General features: G+C 44.7%; 1 protein-coding gene across 2 annotated transcripts in view; it reads left to right on the forward strand.

Moving 5' to 3' along the window:
* The window catches only part of Nek10 (NIMA related kinase 10), a 178,869-nt gene that overhangs the window by 117,518 nt on the left and 34,097 nt on the right, over positions 1 to 27,254 (forward strand). For both annotated transcript variants that reach the window (XM_075988619.1, XM_075988621.1), the window contains 4 exons: positions 5,628 to 5,841; positions 20,159 to 20,351; positions 20,438 to 20,524; positions 22,337 to 22,391. In XM_075988619.1, coding sequence (XP_075844734.1) covers positions 5,628 to 5,841; positions 20,159 to 20,351; positions 20,438 to 20,524; positions 22,337 to 22,391 — 549 coding nt within the window. The remainder of the gene's footprint in view (positions 1 to 5,627; positions 5,842 to 20,158; positions 20,352 to 20,437; positions 20,525 to 22,336; positions 22,392 to 27,254) is intronic.

A 27,254-nucleotide genomic window follows, 5' to 3' on the forward strand; every position in this document is an offset into this window, starting at 1 on the left:
TAGTAATAGTAACTCTTTGGAAACCATTGGGACATCCAAGGGGACCTTGAATGAGATCTACAACTATTAGGTCTATAGATAAGGCCTATCTATAAGATGTTTTTTGATATGAAAAATATGTATAATGTAAAATTAAGTAAAACAAATAGTATGAAAATCTATTTTTCTGAAACATAAAATATGCACAAATATTAAAAAGAGTAACATGTAAGGGCTATCAACGATAAAACTCTAGGTACTTTTGAAAGTTAGTAATGCTGTATTTTATACTAAGATCTCAAAAATGAGATCTTTAGGTTTTCCCCCAAGAGTTGTGTCTAGTCCTTCTGACTGTAGGGGGACTATCCTTGATCACCTCACAGTCGAGCAGATCCTGCTTACTGCTCTCCTGGTTCCAGCTACTCCCTTCATGACCTTTCCCCTACTGATCCTTATTTCTGAAACCCTCTCCTCTCAGACGCATGCATGGCTCTTGCCCTCACTTCCCATGCACTGACTCAGAGACATCTCAGATCAAGAAACCTACTCTGAGCACCCCGCTACCTCGGCGCTCTCCTCTGAGCATCCCGCTACCTCGGCGCTCTCCAGCTCCCTTTCAAAACCACAGCCTGGGTAACTCTGCGACTGTTAACCTTTGTTGTCCATTTGAGTGGATTTGGGATCACCTGAGGGACGTACTGTTGGGTATATCTGAGGAAGAGTTGAAATGATGAGGGGCTCCGCCCAAATGTGGGCAGTATCGCTGTATGAGATGCGGCCCCAGACTGAAGAAAAGGAGAGAAAGTGAACCGAGTACAACAGATTCTCTCCTTGCACACCGTGTAGATGGTAGCATCGCACTCCGGCCATCACTGTTCCCATCATGACGGACTATTTCTTCTCCTGAGTGTTGAGCCAAAACAAACCCTATTTCCTTGAGTTGCCATTGTCAGGCAGTTTGATTGTTGCGCCCAGGCGAAGAACTGATGCCCAGAGCCGGGACTGAGAATGGTACTGGTGAAGGAAGAAATCTGAGCACTTCATTTTGAAGATCTTTGCAACTGGTTTGTGGAACAGATATGGAGGGGTTTGGAGCTGTGGGCTGAAGAAGCTGCCGGGTCCTGTAAGTGGAGCTAGTGGGCCACTCTCAGGAACACCAGAGAGGGAAGGGCAGTGCCCAAGTGCTCAGGTTTTGAGGTTTCGGGAAGGAAAACAAACACTCGCTAGGAACTGGACTGGAAGCCACTCTCGTCCGTCTTGTGCTTCTGCAGCAGTGGACAATACCCTGCCCTAAATTAGGAGCCAAAATAATCCCTCCATTCGTTTCTTAAGTTGCTTTGGGTACTAATATTTGGTGATAGCAACAGCCTAAAAAGTAACTTATGCCCCTGAAATATCACAATAAGCACATATACTTATTTGTTTATTGTCTCGCCTTCACTAAGGAAACTGGAGAGCAGACACTTTCTAACCTTGGTTCCAGCGTGTTTAGCATGCAGAGCAGTGCCGGCACAGACCAGACCCTCAGTCAACGTGGCCCTGAAAAGTTATGGCTGACAACTGATGTCAATGTCAAGGCCATCTTGGTACTTCGATGGGACCAACATTTGTTCTCTGCTCCATCAATCCGAACCAAATCCCTTTCTAAGACTCTGACACTCTGGCTTCATGTCTGTCCCACATATATGACCATCTCCCGTGAATTTCAGTAGGCGTGCTCCAGTGCCCATCCCCCCGGCCCTCTGCTTACACTTACAAGCCTATTGCTCTATGCCAGTTAATGCCTCATCTCTTTGTAGAATTATTTCTTGACTTTCTCCATGTTTACCAAACACTGACCTAATCTTATGCGCATCGACTTCTATAGACTGTCCTGTTCAGGCAGAGCCCTGGGTACCGAAGAAGCTGGTCAAGCAATTTCTATGTCTGGTTCATCATTTGTTGCAACAGGGATTGTCACTAACGGTGACACGCAGAGTGGCAGACAGCCTGTCTTCTAGGAAAGCTCACGTTGGTGGCTCCTGAGGAACAGACAAAGGGAAGAGGGAGAGAAATGAGATTCCATTATATACAGGGTGATGTTGGATGGAGAGGTAGAGAATGTGGGGGAAGTGTTGCTCGCGCTGTGGGGTGCACATTGCGGGCATAACGCTAAGGTCCCCATTAGCTGGGGAAGTGGACACAGTTTGGAGATTTGAGGAGTTGGATTGATTTAGTTACAACCTTGAGACATGGAAGCAGGACCGGGGGAAGGGTAAATGTCAGCGGCAAGGTAAGGGCAGGTCACCATCAGGAAGTACACCCTGAGATGAGCAATGTCTGCCTGGAAGAGGCTTCATAGGGGGCTGCAGGAGCAGGCTTCATGGTAGGTGCTGAGTTCACTGCCGTCATAATGTTGGAAGGGATGAATGGTTCTTAACAGGGACTCCAGAGTGCTTTGTTGCTGTAGTTTTGCTTGTGTATGTGTGTGTGGTATTGTGGTGTGCCTGCGTACATATGTATATGTGTGTGTGTTTGTATATATGTTCACATGTATCTGCGTGCATGTGTGCATGCGCACATGTGTCTGGAGGACAGTGTTGATGCTGGATATCTTTTATGATCATTCTCTACTGTGAGGCTAAGTCTCTCAATTGAGCCGGAGCTCACAAATTAGATAGTCTATCTGGCCAACTTGTCCTGGAGATTCCCTTTTCTCCGGCTCCTAAGAGCTGGCTACCACACCTGCTTGGCTTTTATATGGGTTCTTGGGATGAAAATTCTTTCGTTGGCAAAGTGCTTTATCCATGGATCCGTTCCGACAGCCACCAGATGAAATGTTTTTGCAAGTGTTTATAACTTAAAATACTAAGCAATGACAATAAGTTAGGCCTGGTAATTTAACTTTGTTGCTAACTATAAGACTGCAGGGTATATGCTGTAAGAGACAGTATTTTCATTTAAAATTCTTCAAGATTCCTAATTGACTGCACTGACATTAAGAAAGATTTGTCTTTTCTACACTTGAGGCCATAATCTATCGTGAGTTAAATGCCATTTATATTTAACATGCAATTGTATATTAAATTTGCTTTGAACTTTTAGTGTTGAAAAACTAAGTTCCAGTAGAACTCGAGAACAATTTCAGATTTCCCATTTTCTTAGCCTCTCATTTTCTTCAAAATATTGGTGCAAGGTCAGATTAAAGCAGCGTTTGTAAGATCCATCGGTGACTCAGCAAATGATTATGTTCAGAGGCAGCTGTCGGTCAGCAACTAGACAGACCCTTGGCATACAGAATAACCACCATGCTCAATAATAATTTAGTCATCTATTTATTTATTTTTTCCGAGGTAGGGTCCTGCTCTATAGGCTGGCCTGGGGCTCCTTATCCTCCTGCCTCAGTCCCCTGGCTGCTGCCATTACAGGCTATAGCAACATTCTTCATTCTTAAACTCTGTGTTATTCCCATTCACGTTTGCCTTACTTTTGAGTTTCCCAGCACCCTAGTTTTACTCTGTGTTTTCCACAGTCATGTTTACCTCATCTCTGGGTTTCCTAGCACTCCGGTTTTCTTTTGACACATTCTCGTCAGGCACAGCCCACAGTATCTGCAGTTCTAACATGCCGAGTCTTTCCCTCTCCTGTTTACATGGTGTATTCGCACATTTTGTTATCAAATGTTCCCTTCCTAGCAGTCTTTAAAATTGGGAAAATAATTTAGCAACCCCGAAGTCTGGAGCATCAATGGACTCTCTCTTGTTGATTTGCCTGCTAACAGCACCGCTATTTTTACCTGCCAGCGTACAGCAGAGCTGTGGAGGTGGCGGTGCCGGTGGCTTCTTTTCCTGTCTCTCTTCCATTCCCTTTTCTTTTCCGAAGAGGGATATTTCCTTTGATGCACTAACTATTGCAAGGGTGGGAGTTTTGCTCCCTGGCTAACTGCATGAGTTGCCTGCTGCTTTTTGTCCAAGCAGACACGATGCTTAGAGAGCTAAGTCAGCCGTGAGCTGCGAGGACAAAGGGAATCATCACAATGATCCCGCCTCAATTCTGTTTCATAAAACATGAACTGAAGGTAGCCGGACACCATCGCTGCGGTTGTTTCCATCTCGTCTCTGACCGGGGCACAGAGTTGGTGAATGAGAGCACTATTCCAAATACTCTTTTTCCACAGAACGTGATTTTATGCTTCTTTGATTAGGGAAATCATACATGTGTCTCTGAAAAATATACCTTAAATACCCATGCAAGCAATGGAGCTGCCTGGGAACCTCTGCTAGTGTGTGTCTGGAGGTCCATAAGCCTGTGTCCAGACATCTTGGTTAAGAATGGGTTAACTCTTTAGGTGTTAAACCATGTTCGCTCACTTACTGATTCATTTTCTCATTTACCGAGCACTTCTTGGGAGACAGATTCCATCTTAAATGCTGAGATCCTCGTGAATGGGACACACCCTTTTCCTCTCAACGAGTTTCCAGTGTAGCAATGAATTGGAGGGTTAAAATCCCATCATGCAATAGTTGATAAACAGAAATGCCAACCGTGCAGTGATCTTGGTGTTGACTCCATGCTGTGTGAATGGCCTTCTGGCAGTCTGTAGATGAAATGGGAACCTTGCTCCCAGCAGTGTGCCTGATGATAGTCCCTGCCTCGAAACCGCAGAAACATTAGCACCAAATGTGTCAAGTTACTTAAGCAAAATTTCTTAAGAAAATTTGAGAGGGCTGTTTAGACATATTCCAATAAAGACTGCCTATAGCAGCCTATCCCAACTTACATCATCCCCGTGTCCCTGAAATTCTGTTGTCAGAAGCAAAACCCAGCATATTAGTTTAAGACCCATGTCAACAAGACCCAGTAAATGAAAATAATCAAACACAATGAGTACAAACAGCTCTGTCGGCCTCAAAAGCAATGCTAATAGTCAATCGCAAGAAAAGGCCAAAATGCGCCCAGCTTTATAGTTCATCAGTTTCTACACATCTTCTTTTCATTTTAGCTCAGCCTCTCAGTTTGTGAGCGGTTCTTTTGTATGCCCAAATAAGTGATAATCTTAAAAAAATAAAAATAATTAAAAAATTACATTTTTTTTCCTTTTTACGGTACTATAACCCAGGTTAGCCTCAAACTCGTGGTCTTCCTGAATCAGGCTCCTGAACGGTGGAATTCTACTTTTGACACTGTAAAAATCTACCTCACACTTCTAATCATTGGCCTGTATTTTGTGTTTGCTGTGCTTTGTAAGATGCAGACTAATCTTACTGTGTTAATGTTGACAGAACATGGTCCAAAAGTTGTGACCTCCCAGAAACTTTCCTTCTTTTACTTGCCTCAGAGAGGCCCTGTTTGTCTGGCTGTAATTGCAAAAGTCCATCAAACCTGCAGGAGCAGAGGACCACTTCCTTCATTCTTCTTGAGCCCTGGGAGATTCATGGCCAGCTGACAGTCCTGAGCTATGAGCCCAGGTGCAAAACCCTGAATCTGCCCCCCTTCCCCTGGGCCTCAGATATCTTTTGGGGAATGCTGGACTCTGAGCTGTGTCTGATGCTTGTCCTGTCCCGGCTCTTGGGTGTAGATACTACGATGGCCACTTGGTTGTACTGACCTCCCCTCCCCCATGCCATCCCAGCAGTGACCTTTGTTACACTCACCTTGTCTCCCCTCAGCTGCCTCACTCCTGATGCAGAAGCCCGTCCAGACATTGTAGAAGTTAGCTCCATGATCTCAGATGTTATGATGAAGTATTTGGACAACTTATCCACATCCCAGCTGGCCCTGGAGAAGAAACTGGAAAGGGAGCGGAGGCGCACACAGAGATACTTTATGGAAGCCAACAGGAATGCGGTCACGTGTCACCATGAACTGGCTCTGCTGTCCCAGGTAACTAGAAACCTCTTGGTCCCATATGAGGCCTCCTAATAGTCCCCCTGAAGATCTTCATGTTTGTCTTAAGGAAAAATTGCCCAAAGTAAGGAAAATAATAAAATTGCAAAACATTTCACCATCCTATAGTTACATATTTGTATCCATTATTATATCGCACAAATAAATTCCAATAATTCAGAATTACTAACCTTCCAAAGAACCTACCCACGAGGTACTGTCTACTGTGAACCGAGAGCATCAGGAAACAGTCTCAGGAAGCCCCCATGTTAAGCGAATGGTCTCTGTGTGTGACACCTAGTGCTTAGGAATATTTCTTTCCCTTCATCATCTTGCTGCACTTTAGGATAAACACGCATGTTTGTTCAGAGAAGAAAATAACGCTTGTCTTTCCGTTTTTCTTACTGGTCTGTGTAGTCCCTCTGCTTGCTGCCTGTGTCATGATCTCATTGGAAGCTCAAGTCTGAAGACTTTAGAGGTTTCCTTCCCAGAAAAAAACTGTCTTGGTATCTAAATGTTTCTCAGAGCATAACGTGGAGGATTCTGGAACTTTTTCTTGGGCTCGTGGTGGCAAGCGATGCTTTTGCTCTGTTCCAGTTCCCTTTCCTGGACCTTGGCAGGGCGTTGACTGCCTCAGACACCCTTCAGCATGCACTTGGAAATGCTGCCGCTGTCCTGAGGGTGGGGCACTAGGCGACAGGACCATAATGCTCATTCTTGGTCATCTGTCTGGTCAATCTATCTGATTCCTTCCCACCATCCCAAAGACTCTCTCTCTGTGAGGAGATGAGGCAGAGTCAGTCTCAGAGGAGCGACCCTTCTGACTCCTGGAGTAACGGGGTTTCTAAGACTCCTGTTCTGGGGAGAAGACAAACACTGCTGTAGAGTGAGTTTGTCTCAAGGTATTCGCGAATCTTAAAGTTGAGTAGTCAGTGTTTTCATTTTGGGGGGAAGACTCATCCTCATTCCTTTAACTGCTGAGCCTAGCCATGACTTCAAGTCTGATCTATGTTGGCTTTCTGAGGTTAGGAGGGTATAAGCTGGAGCCGTGGCTCTCACTGAGCCCCACGATGGGAGCAGGGCTCACCTCGCTTGTTATTTGCCACCCGACTTCATAAAATCAGGCCGCGTATGAGCACGCTCTTCCATGCACATTATATATTTTAATAGTTTAAGATGCAGGAGATTTAGTTGTTTCTATCTATCAGAGTAAGAGCTTGGAGCCTGGTATTAATTTCTGCCCTGCAAAGCTCTCAGCCTGTTCCCAGGTGGAAAGGAAAGGGTCATTTTTCTTCAGCTCATGAGGTGGTGGGAGGGGCTCGTTTAAAGTCGAACAAGAGAAATCCTCTTATCTTCAGAAAAACACCTTGAGAAGGATCATGTTCTATATTTATGATCATCTCTAAGCTATAAAACTGTATCGTTGGAACTCTCCAGCACATCAGCAAACACACAGCCTCCAGCTACAACACTCAGAGCTGATCTGTGTTGTTCTGTCCCGTCTACTTCCCATGCCTCACCTTTCTCAGATCACCTCAGCAAGTCCCCGGCATTGCACAATTTGACTCTCATGTGCACGTAGATTGGGTGCAGACTCCCAGGCCGCGGACAGAAAAGCAGGGCCATCGGTGAAGTCAAAGGAAGGGGGTTTGAAGAAGTTTTTACCAGCTTCAGGGACTATTGGAATTAAAAATTTAATGTGTTCAAATCTACAACACAACTTCAAAAGTCAGAGTACAGTTGGTTGAAATATTGGTTTTATTAAGTATTAGGATGATAGTAATTCTTTCATTAACTGTAAGAATAATGTCATTTTGAAGAATTTCATCTTGAGGGGACTGTAGATCCTTGATGTAAGTGTTCTCTAAAATGGCCCACCCTTATGACCTGCTGTAGGCAGTACTTTCTTTTTACACAGCATTCCAGAAGCACGCTTTCTGCTGGAAAGACAAAATACCCAGGACTTATAGCTAACAAAGGAGAGAGGGCGCTGGGGCAATGGCTCAGCAGTCAAGAGCACCTGGCTGCTCTCTCAGAGGACCACAGTTCAATTCCCAGCACCCACACAGTGGCTCACAGCCATCTGTAGTTCCAGACCAAGGCTCCACTCTGGTCTCTGTGAGTGCGCTCTTCATGTGGTACACAAACATATAGGTGAGCAACCGCCCCCTACATAAAAATAATAAATAATTAAAATGTCCAAACAATTTTTTTACAAGGGATAACAAGACTGGAGAGACATCAGTAAGTGATTAATCAGTAAGTGCTTACCTGGTCAGCTCGAGGATCCGAGGTCACTCTCGATACTGCTGAGTGACTTTCTGGGGAGAAGTCAGCAGTGTCTATGCACCCCAGATGGGGTGTCCAGAGCAGAGCAGAGCAACGATTCCACCGGAGGCTGATGTGGCAAACTAACATGTTTACTTACAAGGCAGTAGTCAGAAAAGCAGGCCTGATTCACACGCCCCTGTATCCTCAAAGGGTCCACCCCAACACGGGTGACAACTCATGACAGCTGCTCCCTCAGGGTTCGTTGTGTGACTTGCGGGTAGTGGGAAAGTTTCCTCTTTCCTGTGCCCCATAGGGTAGCCATTTTTCACTGCTCCTGGCATCTCGGGAAGGCCCCTGGGAATCTTACAGCTTCAGGAACGTCTTGCTCTTTGGGAGTTATTTACTCCCCCAGTTGTTTACTCATGAGCCTCCCCACTCATTTCTGGAAGGGATGTGTGAGTTCAAAGAGAATCAGATAAAACTGCAGGTACCATGGCAAATGATTGCAATCCCAACATTGATAACGTGGAGAAAGACGAACCATGTCCAGCCAGGCTAGCCTGCTTGCTCAACTCCAGTCCTCAAAAAATAAGATGGGGCCACTGAGATTCAGTAGGTAAAGGTGCTTCACACCCAGCGTGATGACTGGGGATCCTAGGGCACAAATGGTAGGAAGAGGGAAGTGACCTCCACACGCATACCGTGGCATGCACATGTGGGCACACACACACATGTGGTTACACATACCCACACAAACAATACATTAATAAAAGAAAAGGAAGACCTGAGGTTGTTCTCTAGCTTCCACACACATGAACATGCGTGCAGACCTGTCCTCATCCACACAGACAATTTAAAAGCAAAGTAGAAATGAAGTTTGCCTTGGCGCATGTCCTGGCTATGAGGCATACAGTTGAAGATGTCAGTTCTATCAAATGCACAGCGCCTGTGTTAGAAGGGTGGGTTCTAGGCTGCTGCTGGCTTCCCCAAGTGGCAGTTCTGCAGTAAAGCAATGCATGGCCGTCGTGTGGATCAGCACATTCACTGAATGCTGCAGGAAGTGCTCCATCTTTATGGACCATCAAGAGATAGTTGATGTCACCCCAAGCTTCCGTGACTGCCTTAAGATCATGAAATTTCTCTCCTACTACCTTCAGCATACTAATAATCTTAGCCTTTTAAAATCAATCAAATACTAAGAGGAAAACACAGCTTTATCAAGGAACCAACAAGAACAAGATAGTACATCTTATCTATTTTTTTTTTTTTTTTGGTTTTTCAAGACAGGGTTTCTCTGTAGCTTTTGGTTCCTGTCCTGGAACTAGCTCTTGTAGATCAGGCTGGCCTCGAATTCACAGAGATCCGCCTGCCTCTGCCTCCCGAGTGCTGAGATTAAAGGCGTGCGCCACCACCGCCCGGCAGTACATTTTATCAAAAGAAAAAAAGCAGCCAGCCTGCTTTACTCTCAATGGGCACTAATTTTTTATAATTATTATCTTTCCATTAACTTCTTTATTTGCTGTTTTTATTCTACTTTAATTAAAAATTTTCAATTAGCATATGCATAATTGAGTTTTCCGATGGCGCTTCTAAATTCTCTCTCTCTCTCTCTCTCTCTCTCTCTCTCTCTCTCTCTCTCTCTCTCTCTTTTGTTGGTTCTTTTCCCTCTCTTCTCTTTGTTCCGTTACCCCCTGGTGCCCATCAAACTCCCCCAATAGCCTCCTTCGTGCTTCCCAGTCACGCGTGTCCTTTTGCCCTCCCCATTATTATATCCACCTATGTTCTACATCATCTCCGCTTTCCTTAAGCAATGTTTTGATTGTTCCAAGTATGAAAACAGTGTCTCAGAGCAGTTAATACCAATAATGCTGCCACCCAACTCACTGAGAAGGAGCACCAAAGGGAAGCAGAAGCAGTGAGCTGCTCCAGCTCTTCACAGCTGGAAGGAGGTCTGTGGTCAGTGTTAGAACACTGCAAATTAGTGGGCTAGCTCACAAAACAGGAAACACCACAGACTTCCCTCCCGGGGCGGGGGAGCACTAACTATTTATTCTCATACTTTAGCTTATGTTTCATTATGGATGTTTTCATAATAAGCTGCTGCGAAAGATGAGGACAAATCTGTATTTCAAAAGGGCCAAGCAAGCTTCGTGATCTAACTACATTCCTGCCGGGTACTGCAGTTACCTACTGCCAAAGCGAAGCAAGGCATTCCCCTTAACTCCTGAAATTGCAAATGAGAACTGGTACAAGGAGCCTGTTAGGATGGGGATTAACTAGATTAGAATAAGGCACAGGTGTTACTCAGATGTCTGACAGTGAGCGGGAAATGGGGTGTATCAGAGACTGTGACAGTCACCTCTTGTTTGGAGTGTTCTGGCACCGTTGACAACGCACTGAGCCCACAACCATCACCCTGCAGGTGCTATCTTAGATCTGAGACAGCATATCCACGTGGGCATTGTTAAGAAGACTTTGGTTCTTCCTCTCCAAACAGGAAGCAGGCATCAGTGCTGGGGTTGCAGGTGTGCAGAACGTTGGGCTCAGCTTTGAGTGTGGGTGCCGGGGATCCAAATTCAGGGTGTCATGTTTGCGCGGAAAGCATATTAGCGACTGTGACATTTTGTTGTACTTCGTAGGAGTTTGGGTAGAAGTTAGGCATGCAGATTTGCCTCTTTTTTTTTTTTTTGTATTCTGAGTCAGGGTTTCTCTGTACCTTTGATGCCTATCCTGGAACTAGCTCTTGTAGACCAGGTTGGCCTCGAACTCACAAAGATCTGCCTGCCTCTGCCTCCCGAGTGCTGGGATCAAAGACGTGTGCTACCACCGCCCAGCTTGTCTCTCGATTTTGAACTCCATCCCTGCTTATTGCAGCCACAGGTAGATACAGCCACTGTTGCTTGCGTCTGTCTCTAAGGACCTGAACATGCTGTTTCCATTTTGAGAGTTCTGTTCTCTATTTCTTCTTGCCAAGACGGCAGCTGGGTACAGGAGGAGGCTGAGGTAGGCTTATGCCAGTAGGAAGGCAGGGCCCTCTGGCTGCCTGGTGTGGCCCCTGTGAATCTGTTTCTCTGTTTTGGGGACATGATCCCTGAAGCCTCATCTCCAGCATGGGAGTCACTATTTCTGCCCCCCTCTGAGACCTGATCATGTCTTTGGTGGCATCCCCAAACTCACTGAGACACATGAGAGTTTGGGATGACTTTCCATGCCATAGAAGGCACCATTTCAGTCCCGCCAACTCAGGTACCTCCCATTCTTCCACCTCTCCCACCCCAAGTGCTTGCCATTCAGCTATCTGACAAGTACCCACCCTAGGTGCCAGGCAGTATTGTAGGCAGCAGTGATAATTAGGCCTCTGCCTTCATGGGTCTTTTGATAAATGCCCAGAGCAGCTCTGTGATCTGTAGCGTCGTGGTGGGCATGGAGCTGTTCTGAAGTGCCCTGCCACCTCTGACTTCAGCCTGACTTTCCTTAACTCTTTCTGTATTTCCACTAACACCCAACTCAAGTCTTGGTGTCCAGCTGTGCTGGAGCAGCCGAGAGAAGCAAAGTCAGGGTCACTCGCAGCTAACTAGTCTCTGCGCTGTTTCCTGTCTACCTGGAGATGCAGAATTTTCTCATTCCTCTCTTATATAGCCTCCTCCATCTGGCGCAGCCTGTTCTATATCCGGGCATCATCCACCCACTTTCTTTGACTCTGTGGTTGCTGCATCAGAATTTGGTTTTGGAGTATAAGAGCTTTAGGATAGGGTTGTGCATAAGCCATTCTAAGACGGCAACACGCCTTGCTATACGGCACAAGCACAGCCTCCAACTGACTTGTCTGAACCGAGCCTCACCTCACCTCAACCAAATATCCCCCTATGGCTAACAGGTACACAGCTGCAGTAAGCCTCATGACGTTAATTGGGCAGGGTTTATAGAGGAACATGCGGAATACAACTAATAGCATGTTTATGTATTATAGAAGGGAGCCTTTAGCTTGACTTACACAGGAAGGTCTGACTGACACCTGTCTGTTTCTAGAGAGGCTGAGAGCCTAGCTTTCCAGTCTACAGGGTGTGATGCCTAAGCATTCCCAGCCTGGCACTAAAAGCCAATATTCCAGCTAGGATGCCAACTCTGTACTATCTACCTACCAGAGACCAGGAACCACCAGGACATGTGCTAGGGGAACATGTAGTAGGCGGTAATTTTTGCTTACCGCCCTGACTTTGGATGAAGTGGGATTTTAAAGTGTGGTCACTAAGGATTCTGACTGCCCAGCACAGCACAGGCCTTCACCAGCAGACTTGGGAAGAACTTGGGAAGACAGACCAGGCTATCATAAGATGGTAGTGAAAGGACCGGGCTGGAACTGCGGCTGCCGTCCACTGTAGACAGGTCCTGCTTGCTTGGGAGGAGCACAGCCGTGCATAAAAGGCTTGTCAACAGACTCAGTCAGCTCTATCCACCCTATCAACTATTGGTCTCCCTCTCAGCCTCCCTTCCCACGTCCACCAAGATTGCCATTCACAAAGCAAATCCATATACTTGATTTGGGCCATTTACTTTATAGTTAAGATGATTAAATGATCCTAGATGGTTTCAGTTTTCAGTGAATAAAAGATGTTTATGGTAATGTGATATTGTCAGACAGCTCCGATCCATCCCACAGAGCATCATGTTAAATTCCGCCCTTGGAGAACAGCAGCTGACGGACTACTTAGTAGCAAAGGTCGTTTTTACATTCACGAGTCTTTCACAAACTCGGGTCATGATGGGAATCTTGTTCCATGTTCTCAGAAAACTTTATTGACAAGAGGTTTGATATCTTTACAGTTGGGTGCTTACATTTGAAGAGGATGCAAGCATCCGGATGCTCTTTTGTGTGTGCGTGCACGTGGATTTTAAGTGTCTATTTATTTATCCATTTTGCCTTGTTTTGATTGTACCATATGCCATTCACAAATGCTGAGCCTGCTGCTAAAAGCTTGTGCCGACAACTCTCCGCTAAGAGATGAAAATAAGCCATGCAGAAAATATCGTATATTAAAGGGACAGTATTTTGGTGAATGTTTTGCTTTTATAGTCTGGTTAATTACTGACAATTTTCTCTCGAGATCCCAAAAATGCAACAAGCAATGATATATGGAAACAAATATCAGAAATCAGGACATCTCAGCTTTTGGGAAATGTTCTTTGCTTATTAGGTTTTAAGGAACAACAGTGTTTCCCCAGTTCCACCCTCCCCAAATAAATACAATTCTCTCATCGGCTTTGCAAATGCCCCTTTAAAAGCAACAGAATTTACATATTCATAGTGTTATGTTTAAGTGCTGAGCTTAATGACTTTTGACATAAGCAGTCATCACCCAAACAGAATTCTGTGTACATCCCCGTGAAAGCTCCCACCCATCACCTAAGACGACTCCTACCTGTGTCTGGGGCTGGAGGTCAATGGTGACTGCATATACATGTAACATATGGATTCTAGCCATGTCTGTAAGAGTCCTCCATCTCACGTATATTAGTTCTAATTACATTAAGTTGTGTCCCAACTCTCATTATTTTTCTAGAGTATTAATTTTTTTATTTATGTATTTAAATGCATGGTATATTAGATACACACTATGCTTTATACATAGAATACTTATGTGTGTGGATTAAATATCTGCCACATTTTATTGTCGTGATGCTGAATGCTTATTTCCAAAACTGGAATATTAAGCCAAACTGCTACAAACTTTATCAGACGAGACATTGTGTAGATATGTGTCTATTTCTTTTAGGCGATACTTAGAAGTAGACTTCCGGTCCTAAGTCGTTGTATGGTTTACTACAAAAGATACTTCTAGCTTCCCAGAATAATACTGTTTAACGCTCTAGAGCGGGATGCAGAATATGGCGGTCTGAATAAAACACCAGCCTAAGTCTCAGACATAATCGGTGGTTATTTGGGGAGAATCAGGAGGTGTGGCTTTGCTGAAGTGGGTGTGTCACTGGCCAGGGTTGGTTTGAGGTTTCAAAGGACTCGTGCCCTTCCCAGTGTGCTCTCTGCCTGCCGCATGTGGATCAAAATGTGGGCTCTGGTCTGCTTCTGCCACTGCCACGCCTCTGCTCCCCCAGCAGGGACTCTAACCTTCTCAACTCAGCTGGAAGCTGCCTTGGCCATGGTGTTTGTCACAGCAATGGAGCAGTGAGTAGGACAGCCATTCCAGCTGTAACTCTGCCAGTGTCTGTCTTTGGTGTCTGATGTGTTTATTCTTGCTTTAGCCTTGGGTCCTCTGTGGGCTTGGTTTGTATTTTTCAGGCAGGCGGCGCTGCCAGGCTCTGACTTGTGCGTGTTGTGTCTGTGAATGTGCATGTCTGTGTATGTGTTAGGTGTCTGTTCAAATATTTTGCTCATTCTTTTGCTAGATTTCTAGTCTCTTTTTTTAAGTTTTACTTTTAAATATATTTTAATACTAATTTTTTGCTAAGGAAAAAATTTTATAAAATTTTTATAAAAATTCATAGCCCATGTCCTGCTCATTCGCTTATTATTATTTTTTGAAGCACAGAAAAATTATAATTTTGATGACGACCACGTTTTTGTTTTTATTTACTTGGTTGTTAATGATTTCTACATTTGAGTAAAAATTTTTGTCTACCTCATGGTTTAAAAAATAAGCTCTCTTATTTTGAAAACATTTTATATCCATATATTTGTTATTATGTCCGTATGTTTAAATGCCTCTCTAGCTTTTATATCTAGATCAATGATTCATTTTATATTTTTGGTTGTGAGCCTAGCCTTTAACGGCTGAGCCATCCCTCCAGGCCTCAATGATTCATTTTAATTTTATTTCGTGTACAGAATAATGAAGGTATTACTATGCAGCTTTCCCCACATTTTTGATAATTTCAACTTTCTGTGTGAAATCATTTGATACAGGTGAATGACTATTTCTGAGTTCTGTTTGGCTTCATTGATCTGTTTACTTATTCACTGATTGATTATCATTCTGTCTTGACTATATAAAGTTGACACTTTTTCAACAATGAGTTGTGCATATTCACCTCGCTTTCAAAGATATGCCCCGTGGGCCGTTTAAGATGAAGAAATGCATTTTTTTCCCATGTGATATTGTTTGGTCTCTCAGAAGTTTCCAGGGCATAGAATGTTGCTGTAGCTCCCAGTGGAGCCCGTGGGTCTACTTTCTTCCTGACTGACGCTCTGCCTCAGTGTGTACACTTGTCTTACTAGTGTTGAGCTTGGGCTGTGTAAGTCCTCCAACTTTGCCGCTCTTCGTCAGCTTTGGTTTCGATGGTGTGGGGCTGTTGGATTTCAGTGCTGGCTTTTTTTATGGTATTTTTTCCTTTTAGATTACTATACAAGGTAATGGGTTCACCATGAGATCTTCACTGCATCTCCTATTTTGTTTATTCTCCTCCTCCTCTCTCACCCTGGCCTTATCCATTCTCCTCCTCATGCTGCCCCCCACCTCCTTCTTCCTCTTCACATATATTTATTCTGTTGTTCTCTATTTTTTCTCTCCCCAACCCTGCTTTAAGACTTCCTTTCTCTCTCTTAATGTCACCTCTCAAGTTACATGACCTGTAGATCCCCAAGCAAAAACACAAAAACAAAACATTAAGTCCAGGATCCATGTATGAGAGAAACGTGATATTTTACTTTTCTGGGGGGTCTAAGATACTTATCTTAAGACAATTTCCAGTTCCAGCTCTTTTCATGCAAATGTCACATTTTCATTTTTCTTTATAGTGATTGAGTCCGTGTGTATCGGATTTCCATTGTCCTTTGGTCAGTGCACAGACATTTCCCTGGTTCCACTTCCCTGCTGATGTGAATAGTGTAGCCGTAAGCATGGCCGTTCAAGTAATGCTGTGGGCGGATAGAGAGACTTCTGGGTCCCACAAAGGTATAGCTGGAAGTTCTGCTTTTGGTTTTTGAGGCGTCCTGTGTGTGTGTGTGTGTGTGTGTGTGTGTGTGTGTGTGTGTGTGTGTATTTTTTATGCTGGTGTTGATACTAAAAACTTTATAGTGGCAAGAAACAAAACAACACACACATCCCCACCAGCAAAGGGTGAAGGCTCCTCTTTCCCCACATCTTCCCTAGAGTTTATCATTTGTCTTCCTCACGGCAGCCATTCCAGCTGATGTGTGGTGTCCTCATACAACAAGCATCTTAATTTGCATTGGCTGACCATCAAGGACGTAGAACACTTCAGTGTTGATTGGACCTATTATATTCTTCCTCTGGGAAACCGTTGGGTTAATTTGCCGGCTTATTTATTTACTGGAAGATGAGTCATCTTGGTCTTTACATTCTGAAGTATGTGGCATTATCCCCCATCTGAGGTTTATCTGGTGAACATTTTGGCCACCTTTGTAGCCTGTCTCTTCATTCTGTTCATAGCCTCACTTGCTGTGAGAAAGCCCTTTCGTTTCCTGTCACCCCACAGGCCAGGATTTGCAGTTGCTCTCTGTGGTGTTAGAATTCTTTTCACGAGATCTTTGCCTAGGCACACACCTTGAAGTGTTGTCCCTATGTGTCCCTTAGCGGTGTTGGTGTTTCAGGTTTTAGATTAAGGTCTTTAATCCATTTTGAATTCATTTTTGTGCAGGCTGAGAGACTTGAATCTTTTATTCTTCTGTATGTTGATATCCAATTTCCTGGCATAATTTTTTTTCAAAAATCTCTCTCTCCGCCCTGCCCCCCCCAGGTTTTTTTTTTTTTTTTGACAACTTGGTCTAAGATTAAGGCTGGAGCTGTCTTCATTCCTGGCTCCTCTGGTCCAGTCTTTTAGTCTGCTTGTCTATTCTTCTAGCAGTCCCATGCTGTTTTGGTCTTTATACTTATGTAATATAATTTAAAGTCAGGCACTGTGATACCTCCACTACTACTTTCATTTTTTGCCTGTAATGGCTTTGTCTTTTCATGGTCCTTCAGTTTCCAAATGGATTCTTGGATTTTTTTTTTCTAGTACAGTGAAGAATGCCATTGAAATTTTGGTGGAGATTGAGTTGAATCTATACACTATTTTTCATTAATTAATATTGCCTTCTCCACAATGTTAATACTGTTCATCTATGAGCATAAAGCATTTTTCCATTTTCTAGTTTTTTTTTTGTCAGCTTCTTCCTCCAGTGTCCTCAAGAGTTTACGGCTGGACCCAGCTCAGTGTCAGCAACTATGGGCAGCTGGGGAGAACCGCTACTTTATTGTGGGGATCCTAGTTAACCCTTTTTTTAAAAATTTTCTGTAGCTCTTTCTTTTATTTTTCTATTGGTGTTTTGCCTTTTCTTCCTTCCTTTTTAAAAACTTGACTCTTGGAGATGATGGCTTCTCGTCTGTTGCCTGGACAGAAACCACCTTCTGACTGCCTTAGAATGGGTTTGTAAGTTTCTATAAAAGATCCTAGTGCAGATTTTGTTTTTAAGCTTTATTGTAACATTGGGCATAGCTTTCCAATATTTTTGCTCCATCTTTAATTTCACTTATTCAGCCAAATTTATGGAGCATTTATTATTTCTTTTGAAGACCATTCTACTCTCCTGACACAACATTTGCCCCAACAGGGGCTGTGTATTCTGAAGTGAGGGAGAAAGAATAGATACAAAGAGATACACATGAAGCTTCAGATCAATATAGCAACAGATTTTTAAATCAAAATAAGTCTTCCTTCTTACCATATCTTCCAGCTTATGTAGGTTCCGAAAGGGCATCCCTCTAATACTGGACATTCTCTTTCATCGGGATTCATAGACACAATTCTGTTAACTCTAAGTGACTGGTTTATAGTCCAGCTACTCCCGAACTAGCCAATCCTCATTAAGTCTGGAGTCACCTGACTCAGAACTTAAGGCCTCCCTCTAATCTTCTGTTGCTCAAAGCAAAGTCTCTTTTAAAATGGTGTGCACATATGCACATGCCACGCCCGCGTGTGGAGGTCAGAGGGCAGCTTGTGAGAGCCCCTTCTCTCCCTCCACCTGGCGGAATCCAGGGACTGAAGTCAGGTCATCAGGCTTGCCAAAGCCTTTGCCTGCTGAGCCGCTCACTGACTTTAAATTTTCCAGTTATGGTTTGTTATCCATGCCCGTTCTTAACACAGATGAAACCATTGCTGAAAGTCTTGCAGATACTCACATATAATGTATTGATGAGAGAAGAAAACATCTCAGTGTGTCTTACGGAGTTATAGATGGGACCCGGTGCCTCGGAAATGCTAGGCAAGAACGTTGTCCCTCATCTACACCCACAAACCTCTTTAGCATTGGCACATAATTGGGTAGAGTCCTTAGAAGGGATTCAAATGCCAAGTGTGGCCTTGCCATACAGTAGAAGATGACAGCTCATTTAAACTGACATGGCACAAAGCCAAAAGGGAAGTTTCTACTGAAAGCAGCTGAGGAAACTTAGAAGAAGCCCAATGCTGTGTATTTGTTCAGGAGGAAAAAGAGGCCAGCACAGAAAATGTTGAGTAAAATACTGGGTTTTGAATAATACGTATAGGAACTAGATATGGGCAGACCAGAGATGTCAGAAATCACTTTTGCATCAAGTTTCTAGGCAGCAATTTGACTCTGCAGAGACTATTCTAAAGATCCCTGTCTAAGTTAGACCAGCAGGCAAGACCCAAGATGGAGGAATTAACCCAGGTTCCTCAGAGCAGACTGGACATTGGATAGAAGACTAGTTACAGAAAATCAAATTAAAAGTGTCTTTCTTTAGCTGCCTATTAACTCCAACGAAATGAAAGTTGGTAACCCCTAGGAAGGAATACGGAAAAGATCCCCGGGGAAACTGGACAGGCAGTTTGCAGTGCCCACATGTTCTGCTTAGAAGACATATGCACATGAATGCTGTCATGGATTTATTGACTCATGTACCAAGAGATCTTAAATTTTCTTCACCTTTAAATTGTGCCTCCCCTGGATTCTGGGCAACATGTTCCTGGAGCCCCTTAGGGCTGCTTGAGTTGGAAGAAAATCTGTGAAAATAAATGGGCAAATGCATACCAGCCTCCCAAGAAGGCTTGTTCCACAGTGAGCATCTTATTAAAGAAGGGGGGATGGGCTTAGGAGAACAGAGCCTGCCGGGTCACTCGAGGGCTTCTCTCTCCAACGTCTGTCCATCCGTCCGTCCGTCTGTCTGTCCGTCCATCACAGCATTTGTCCTTCTCGCTCTTTTGCCTGGAGCCATCCTCGTTTATAGCTTCCCCCTTAGGGCCCCTGGTCCCTAACCTTGCTCTGCTAGCGGTCTTCAGCCATGCAGCCTAAGCCCCTCTCCACTCTGGTGTATGTCTCTGGTATTGTGAATTATTTGGGAAGTTCTTTCTTCAGTGTCTTCTGCTTTGACAACCCCAAACTGCCAGCCTTTGGTGCCCTTAAACATTTTTATTTTTGTTGAACCCGAGAAACATGTTACATACGGTTTATTACACAGCGTTACAGAATATTGAGGCCTGGGCCAGATGAATGACTTGGGTGTGGTCTCACAGATTTTCATCCTCTCGGGATATTCTGGAGCAGCGTGTGTCTAGTTCTGCAAGAGGGAAGCAGAGTGACTGGGGCCTTGAGTGACAGAGTCCTCCTCACTGTGATCCCTTATCTTGTAGGGGGTATTTGCTGGTTCTTCCTCACGGTCTGGCTTTGTCCGATATTCACGTTCCTTGGAGAAATTCTTTCTTAACTGGTATGGGGCTGAGCAGGCTACCACTGCAAATATTTGGGAAGAGACTCAAAGGAGAGAAATTTCTGATAGATTGGCATCTGGGTTCTGTTCCTTAGAGACATAGTGAGGTCACCGGTTGTCACAGGCCTTTAGTGTGGGCACCAGTGCCTCTTGTCAGATGGTTGATTTTAGATTTACTTCTTGGTGTGTACGGATTAAACGGGTCCAGTGGTGGCTGCCTGGGTGGAATTACTGGTGTCCCTTCTGCATCAAGTGTTTGCAATGGCATCTTAGACACTTACATGGGCATTGCAACAAGTGCTGTGTCCTGAGGAGAAAGGAGAGGATGAGGTGCTGACGGCTTAAAATTCTCTTTCCAGGAAACCTTCGAGAAGGCAAGCCTGAGCAGCAGCAGCAGCGGGGCAGCCAGCCTGAAGAGTGAGCTCTCTGAGAGTGCAGAGCTGCCCGGCGAGGGCTTCCACGCCGCCACCATGCAGTGTGGGAAGGAGGAGGACAGGCCCTGCGAGGAGGCACTGTCCGAGGACGCCTTCCACCTGGAAGGGGTGGAGAAAGGCAAGTCGGCAGGTGTGCGAGGGGAGGGCGGGAATGGCCTGGGGTCCTTCCGTTTCCAGGCTCACCCCCCTCGTCTCTGTGTGCAGATGTGTATTCTGAGCTGGACGACGAGCTGGACATCTTGGACAACTGTAGCAGCTCCAGTTCCAGCCCTCTAAAGGAGTCTACATTCAGTAAGCTCGCCGGACAAGTTCATCACTGGGAACGGGGAACGTGGGAACTGGGTAAACGGAGTCTGTGGCTGCTGTCTCGAGGCGGCACTCTTGAAGATAGTCAGATAGACTTGCCTGGATAGACACCAGGCAAGGGGTGCATTTTCATTGTTAGGACCGAAGGCAGTTGTCACTGAGGAGCTAAATGACTAGGGTGCAGACAGCCATTAGGAATGAAGTCTGTGGGTTAGTGGGACTAGGGATTGTGGGAGGAATTAGCCATGGAGTAATAAACTTTCGTGAAATCTTATTCACACTCATTATCTCAGTTCTATTTCTGTCATTGTGATTAAACACCAGCAGAAGCCACTTAGGGGAGGAAGTTTTATTTGTTTTTTTTTAGCTCCCAGTTCTGGGGTATCATCCATTGCAGCTGGGAGCAAGGAGGCAAGAACTTAGAATACTCACAGATGAGAGCAGAACAAGGTGAAGACCCGCATGCTTCTTGTGTTTCGACCATTTTCTATACTCGTACATCCAGGACCAAATCCAGGGAATGGTGCTGCCCACCCCAGTTATCCCAATTAAGAAAACCCCTCACAAGCCTGCCCACAGGCCAACCTGATCTAAGGCAGTCTTCACTGACATTCCCTTCCCAGGGGACCCTAGAATACATCAAGTTAATGAGTAAAACCAAGCACCACAATTGTATGTTTATCGCATCCAACTAAAATAAGTACCTTAAATGTTTAGGACTATGAAAAACTATGAAAAACATTGATGTATAAATCCAGCCCAATATTAGACTTAGATTGAAATAATAACAAAAATTTTAAAAATATATTGAGGAACAGGAAAGAAAAGAAGATGCTATATCTAGGCAGAATTTAAAGACTGTAAGGAAAAATACGATCAAATCAACTTGGCAGACGTGCAGCTGAAAGAAATGTTCAGTAAGAAATGGAGAAAAAGATAAATCTCACAGAAGAGTATGTTAACTGGATTTAAATTTGCTAACTAGAAGGAATTTAAAATAAATGAAGTATAAATAATTTTGTCTGCTCAGTGATTATGCTGTGAAAACCCCAGGAGATAAGAGAGAAAACAGCTTTGCCAAAGATACACGGGGGAGCGACAAGGATTTAGCCACGTCACTTGCCTTTTCTATACCCAATGGCTCCATCCAGACACTGACTAGACCTTGCAGATTTTCAGGAACAATCACCATGGCTGATTCTTTGCTCTCGTGTTCTAGAGAAACAAAGTGCCTTGATTTGTAGTTGGAGAATGATGGACACCGTGCAGGAGAAATGCTTCGTGCATGTAAATGCGTAGCAGAATTCTAGAAGCATGTCATTAGTCGGTGATGAGGATGGTGGTGTTTATCCCTAGCCACAATGCTGGAGATGGGTGGTGGGGAGGCAGAGGAGAGAGAAAACCCTGGCGTGGAGATGTCTGCACAAAGGCTTGAGGCTGAAATGACACCAACATGCTGGTGTATTTAGTAGCAAATGGTTGTTTATCATCTTCCCTGTGGAAGAACAAACCGACCAAGTGCGTAGTAATTTTTAACATTCTATTTGAGCTAATACTTTGAGGAAGAAAAATGGTAGTTACAGTGAAGGGTGACTGCCAAGATAATAGAGCCTCAGCAGCTCAGAAAAGGGTTGCTAAAGGCGCGACACAGCCTGCGGGCTGAGCGCTGGTCCCAGAACACACTGGACCTGGACTCCCTCTCCAGCCCAGGAAACAAGCCAAGACACTGTGTGACAACAATGAAAGCCACAGTTTCTGGAGCCATAACTTACAGTTATTTCTGTTTTCTTGTTTTAGGCATTTTAAAGAGAAGTTTCAGTGCTTCAGGAAGAGAAAGGCACTCACAGGCCAGGTATGTCTGTTTTGAGGCACAGTGTACCTGGAAGTGGTTTTAGTCTAAGGCAGAAGCTGAGCCACTTGGGGCTAAGTTACTCCATGACTGGCAGAAGTCACTGGACATAGAAACTGTTCTTCCCCAGAGCCTTAGCAGTTTAACATGCTGGAGAGTGCTAAGCTTCAGCCTGGACCCCTGTGTGTCTGCCTTTTTCTAGTTCTGTAACAGCCAAACAGCTCGTCTTTTTGAGCATAACCTGGGCCAAGGCAATGGACTAGCCATGCTCAGTGAGGTCACCTGAGGCCCTGTGTTCTTCAAACATGGGTATGAGACTCAACCCCATGGCAAATTGGGCAAAAGGAGGGAAGGGGATTGGGGACACACCCGTCCTTCTAAAAATCCAGCCCAGACTTCTACACAGACATATTTGACAGAACTCCTTTATACAACCACGTCCATCTTAAAAAGATGATGCACACACACACACATACACACACACACACACACACACGCACACACGCACACTTTTAAGAGAAAGGGGAAATTATTAGGGGACATCAGTTGCCTCTGTGTCACCTGGTGAGGATGGCTGAAACCTCAAAGGCTGGCTGTAGTAATCTTGGAGATCTAGAGGCAGGAAGAGCTGCGGAATGTGAGGAGTGGCCGGGACAGTTAACGGATGGGAAAGAGCCTCCTGGCATCATCAACACAACGTTGGGGTGTGCCTACAGAGAGGCAGCCTACAGGGAGGACACAATCAATGGTGATTAATAGGAAGGAAATGGCACCAGAGAAGTGTGGGGGAGGGGCACATCCCTGGATTTCTGTCTGTAAAGAGAGGACCGTACAATTAAGATCGTCAAATAGAGAGGAGGGGCGTGTTTATGAGAAGATATTCTAGGCCACTGCACAGAGGATGGCCTAGATTTCGAAAACTCTCATCCAGAGGCAACCAGGAGAGGGCTGGGGAAGAGGAGCAGACAGCAGAAGCCAGCATCCTTAATGCTGAAGCACACTCAAGTGGCCATGCCAGCAAATTCTCACATACAACTATGGATGTATGTTAAGAGGGTTTTACATAAAAATGGAAGTTTCTACCAGATAAATTCAGACATCTTGAAAGCGCCAAATAATTCTAGCCTTGATTTCCAGAAGGATCTATGGGAATTTTCCTCATTTGTAATAGTTCTATTTGCATCCACCCTTCGGAAATAACAAAAAGCATGTTACATATTTGAAATCTTGAGGGAATTTATTTATTTATTATCAATTTTTATTGTACTCTACATTTTTCTCTGCTCCCCTCCCTGCCTCTCCCCTCCCCTCCAACCTTCTCCCAAGGTGAGGGGATTTTTCTTTAAATCTAGAAATGAGTTAAATATTTTTGTAACATAGTATCTAAAATAGAGTTAGCCCATAGATGTTAAACCAGAAGCAGAGATGCCGTGGAGTACTGCCTACCACATAGTTCTGAGTCTGTGACCACGACAAGCAGCCAGGACTCTGAGGCTGCTGCTTCTCAAACTGTGCTCCGAGACGGCTGAAGACCGACCTCAAGGCCCCTTTCTGTAGCTGTGTCACATGGGCGGGACATGCTGTGTGACAAGCCACCGAGAAGCACAGTGACACAGAAGACAGGCTGTCTTCACTGCAGGCATTCACGGTGTAGAGTGTGTGACCTGACACAGGGCAGTCGGGGACAAGGACAGCGAACAGCCTGCACTTTGTACAAAACAGAAGGAAAGAAAGGGAAAGCGTTCTTTGCTTTTCTCCAGGTGACTCTAACGGCTTCTCTGAATTAAAGTGAGACACTTTATAGCATAATTTCTAGTTATTTGCAAGGCATTAAATAAAACTGAAGTTTTTCTTCTTTAATTTGTTTAGGATTTTCCTTGACTTTTTGGTGTATTAATGTGAAATATGAATTAATAAAATATGTAGAAATCAAATGATAAATTTAAACATACAAGAAGATCAAGACACTGCACACTAGAGCTGAAAATAAGAGGAAAAGTCAGCCCTGTAGAGGTTTTGGCTTTTCTGTATCCACCATGAGCTAGTGTCATGGTGACGAGGGGATCCTGGGTATTTCTTCAGAAAGCATCTTGGTCTGGGCTAAGCTGATGCCACAGCGACACACGTGTCTGCCCTAAGCATAGCTTTTGGAATTGCAAATCCAGGTGTGGCTGTGGCTAACATAACAGAGAGAAAGCATAGACAAGACATTCTCATATTTGATCACCTCAGACAGAAGCAGGAAGACCCATGGAAACCATGAGTTCAAGACCAACCTGGTCTCTGAGTTAAGGCTTCTATTGTTGCAATGAAACGCCATGACCTACGAGCAAGTTGGGGAGGAAAGAGGTTATTCCGCTTACACTTCCACATTGCTGTTCATAACTAAAGGCAGCCACGACAGGAGCTCAAACAGGACAGGATCCTGGAGACAGGAGCTGATGCAGAGGCCACGGAGGGGTGCTGCTTTCTGGCTTGCTTTCTCTGGCTTGCTCACCCTGCTTTCTTACAGAACCCGGGACCTCCAGCACAGGGATGGCACCACCCACCATGAGCTGGGCCCTCCCCTATAGATCACTAATTGAGAAAATGCCTTCCAGCTGGATTTCAAGGAGGCGTTTCCTCAACCGAGGCGCCTTCCTCTCTGAAGACTCTTTTTAGTATTTTTTTTTTTTTTTTGGTTTTTCGAGACAGGGTTTCTCTGTGGCTTTGGAGCCTGTCCTGGAACTAGCTCTGTAGACCAGGCTGGTCTTGAACTCACAGAGATCCGCCTGCCTCTGAAGACTCTTGAGTCAAGTTGACACACAAATTCAGCCAATACACTGGACAATATATCGAAAACCCCATCTCAAAAAAATAAGAGCATCCATCTGCTCATGGGATGGTCAGTTATTTTTGTATGCCAGGCTCAGGCTGAACAGTATGTGGTGTTTCCTTTACTCTCCGGTACAGTGTGTTGCATACAGTACTGATCCACAGATGCTTGTTCATTAGAAAATTAATGCTTTATCTCACGGCAATTTCCGAGTTTCTTACTGTAAAGGACGGAAATCTTATTCACCTCCTTGAATTAATTTATAGTGTAGCTTGTAGTTTAAGGATCACTTTTTTTTTTAAATTCTGTTGCTTAGGCAACAAGATTTCTCCATGCCTACTTGCCTTCTGTTGCCAAGGCAACAGGGTGTAGCTGGCTGGCTGCTCGGAAACATCGGATGTTTGCAGTGTCAGAGAATCCTGCAGTGAATACCGTCTTTGTGAGCATAGTTTTACTAGAGGGTGTGTTTCTGACTCCAATACTTGGAGAGGGAGATGGCTGCAGAGGTTTCTGATCATCCGGCATCACAGATGGGACCGGAAGGACCCTCACATTGCCTCAGAACCCACAATCCTTCCTTCCTAAGAGCCATCTCACTATTTGCTTGCTCCCATTCTGCTTCCATTTCTCATTCATAATCTGAGTCTCATTTTGCTTCTATTGAATATGTATGTGTGATCACTGCTCACCAGAATCCACCTGGCCTGTCTGCTAGGGTCACGATCCAGCAATCTTCCTAGCAACACGACAGCAAAAAGCCGTACTGTGCCACTGGGAAGCACCCTCCTTTTTCTATGGCAATTCTAAGATGGTTACTTGTTTGCTCTCAGCCATCAATACAGTCTGAAGGGAAGGTCAGGAACCTAGCACCAACTCCTGACCAAGGTACCAACTCTGTTCATTCACATTGCCACGGATGAACAACTTGACTAGGCACAAGAAGCCCAACCTCCCTCAGTTCCCCCATCATGGCTGTCGTGGTCATGAATGTCAGAAGATTCTAGTTACCTTGTATGTCATGGCTGCAGTAACCTCAAATGACATGTTCTTAGTATTGTGAGCCAAGCTTCCCATTTCATATGATGTATTTAAAGGATTTCTTTGAGAGAGAATTGTAGGGCATTATCTCTTTCATGGCCAGGGCTTTAATGACAAAATAATTATCCAAGTAATTCACGCTTTTCTGACAAAGTAATTACCAAACCAATTCACACTGTGCTTTCACCAATGCAGAGTAAAATCTATTTTAGAAACCGCAGAGTTGAGCTGCACCCTCTGCCTTCCCACTGACTGCTGTGGCTGGAGATCTAGGCTGACACCATACCATGTCAGTCTCTTTGGGCTTACAAGCTGTGTCCACCAGGTCATGCTGCATCCGAGGACAGCTAGAGCCATGACCTTTAGAGTACTTTCAGCTTCTGAGGTAGCATCTCCGATATGCTGTCTTCTCACCAGGAAGTATGTCTGAAATTTCTCCCTGTGATAAATCATCCTGTGGCCAGCCTGAGCTAGCGTGGGAATGCCGGCATCCAGCATCACAGCTCCCCATAGGTCATAAGCATTCCGTGTGCCACCGTCTGGAATTCCCTCAGGCATGCATCTTTTCTACCATCTGTTTGCCTGTAGGCCCAGCAATTGCCCAGGAAAAAGGGCGGCTTCTGTTTGTAGTGGATCTATGCTATTTTGAAGTTACGAATGGCTGTCCATCCTTGTGGCTAATGGCTTGTCTTCAGAAAAAATGGGTTTTCCGCTGCAGAAAAAGCAACCTCAGAAGCTCCAAGACTGTGAAGGTGGTTTCTTTCCCCTACTGGTGTCTAGCACAGGGCCTCCACAAGAAGAATGTGTGTGTGTGTGTGTGTGTGTGTGTGTGTGTGTGTGTGTGGTGTGTGATGTTTTCTACTAACATTCTCCAATGCTTATTTTATTTTTAAATAAGTGTGTGTATGTACATGTATCTGTTAAATATGCATGACCACCGAAGCCAGCAGAGGGTGTTGAATCCCCTGGAGCTTGGAGTTATAGGTGGTGTAAGTTTCCCCATATGGGTGCTG

Source organism: Microtus pennsylvanicus, chromosome 10, assembly GCF_037038515.1.
Source record: "Microtus pennsylvanicus isolate mMicPen1 chromosome 10, mMicPen1.hap1, whole genome shotgun sequence".
NCBI classification, from domain to species: Eukaryota; Metazoa; Chordata; class Mammalia; order Rodentia; family Cricetidae; genus Microtus; species Microtus pennsylvanicus.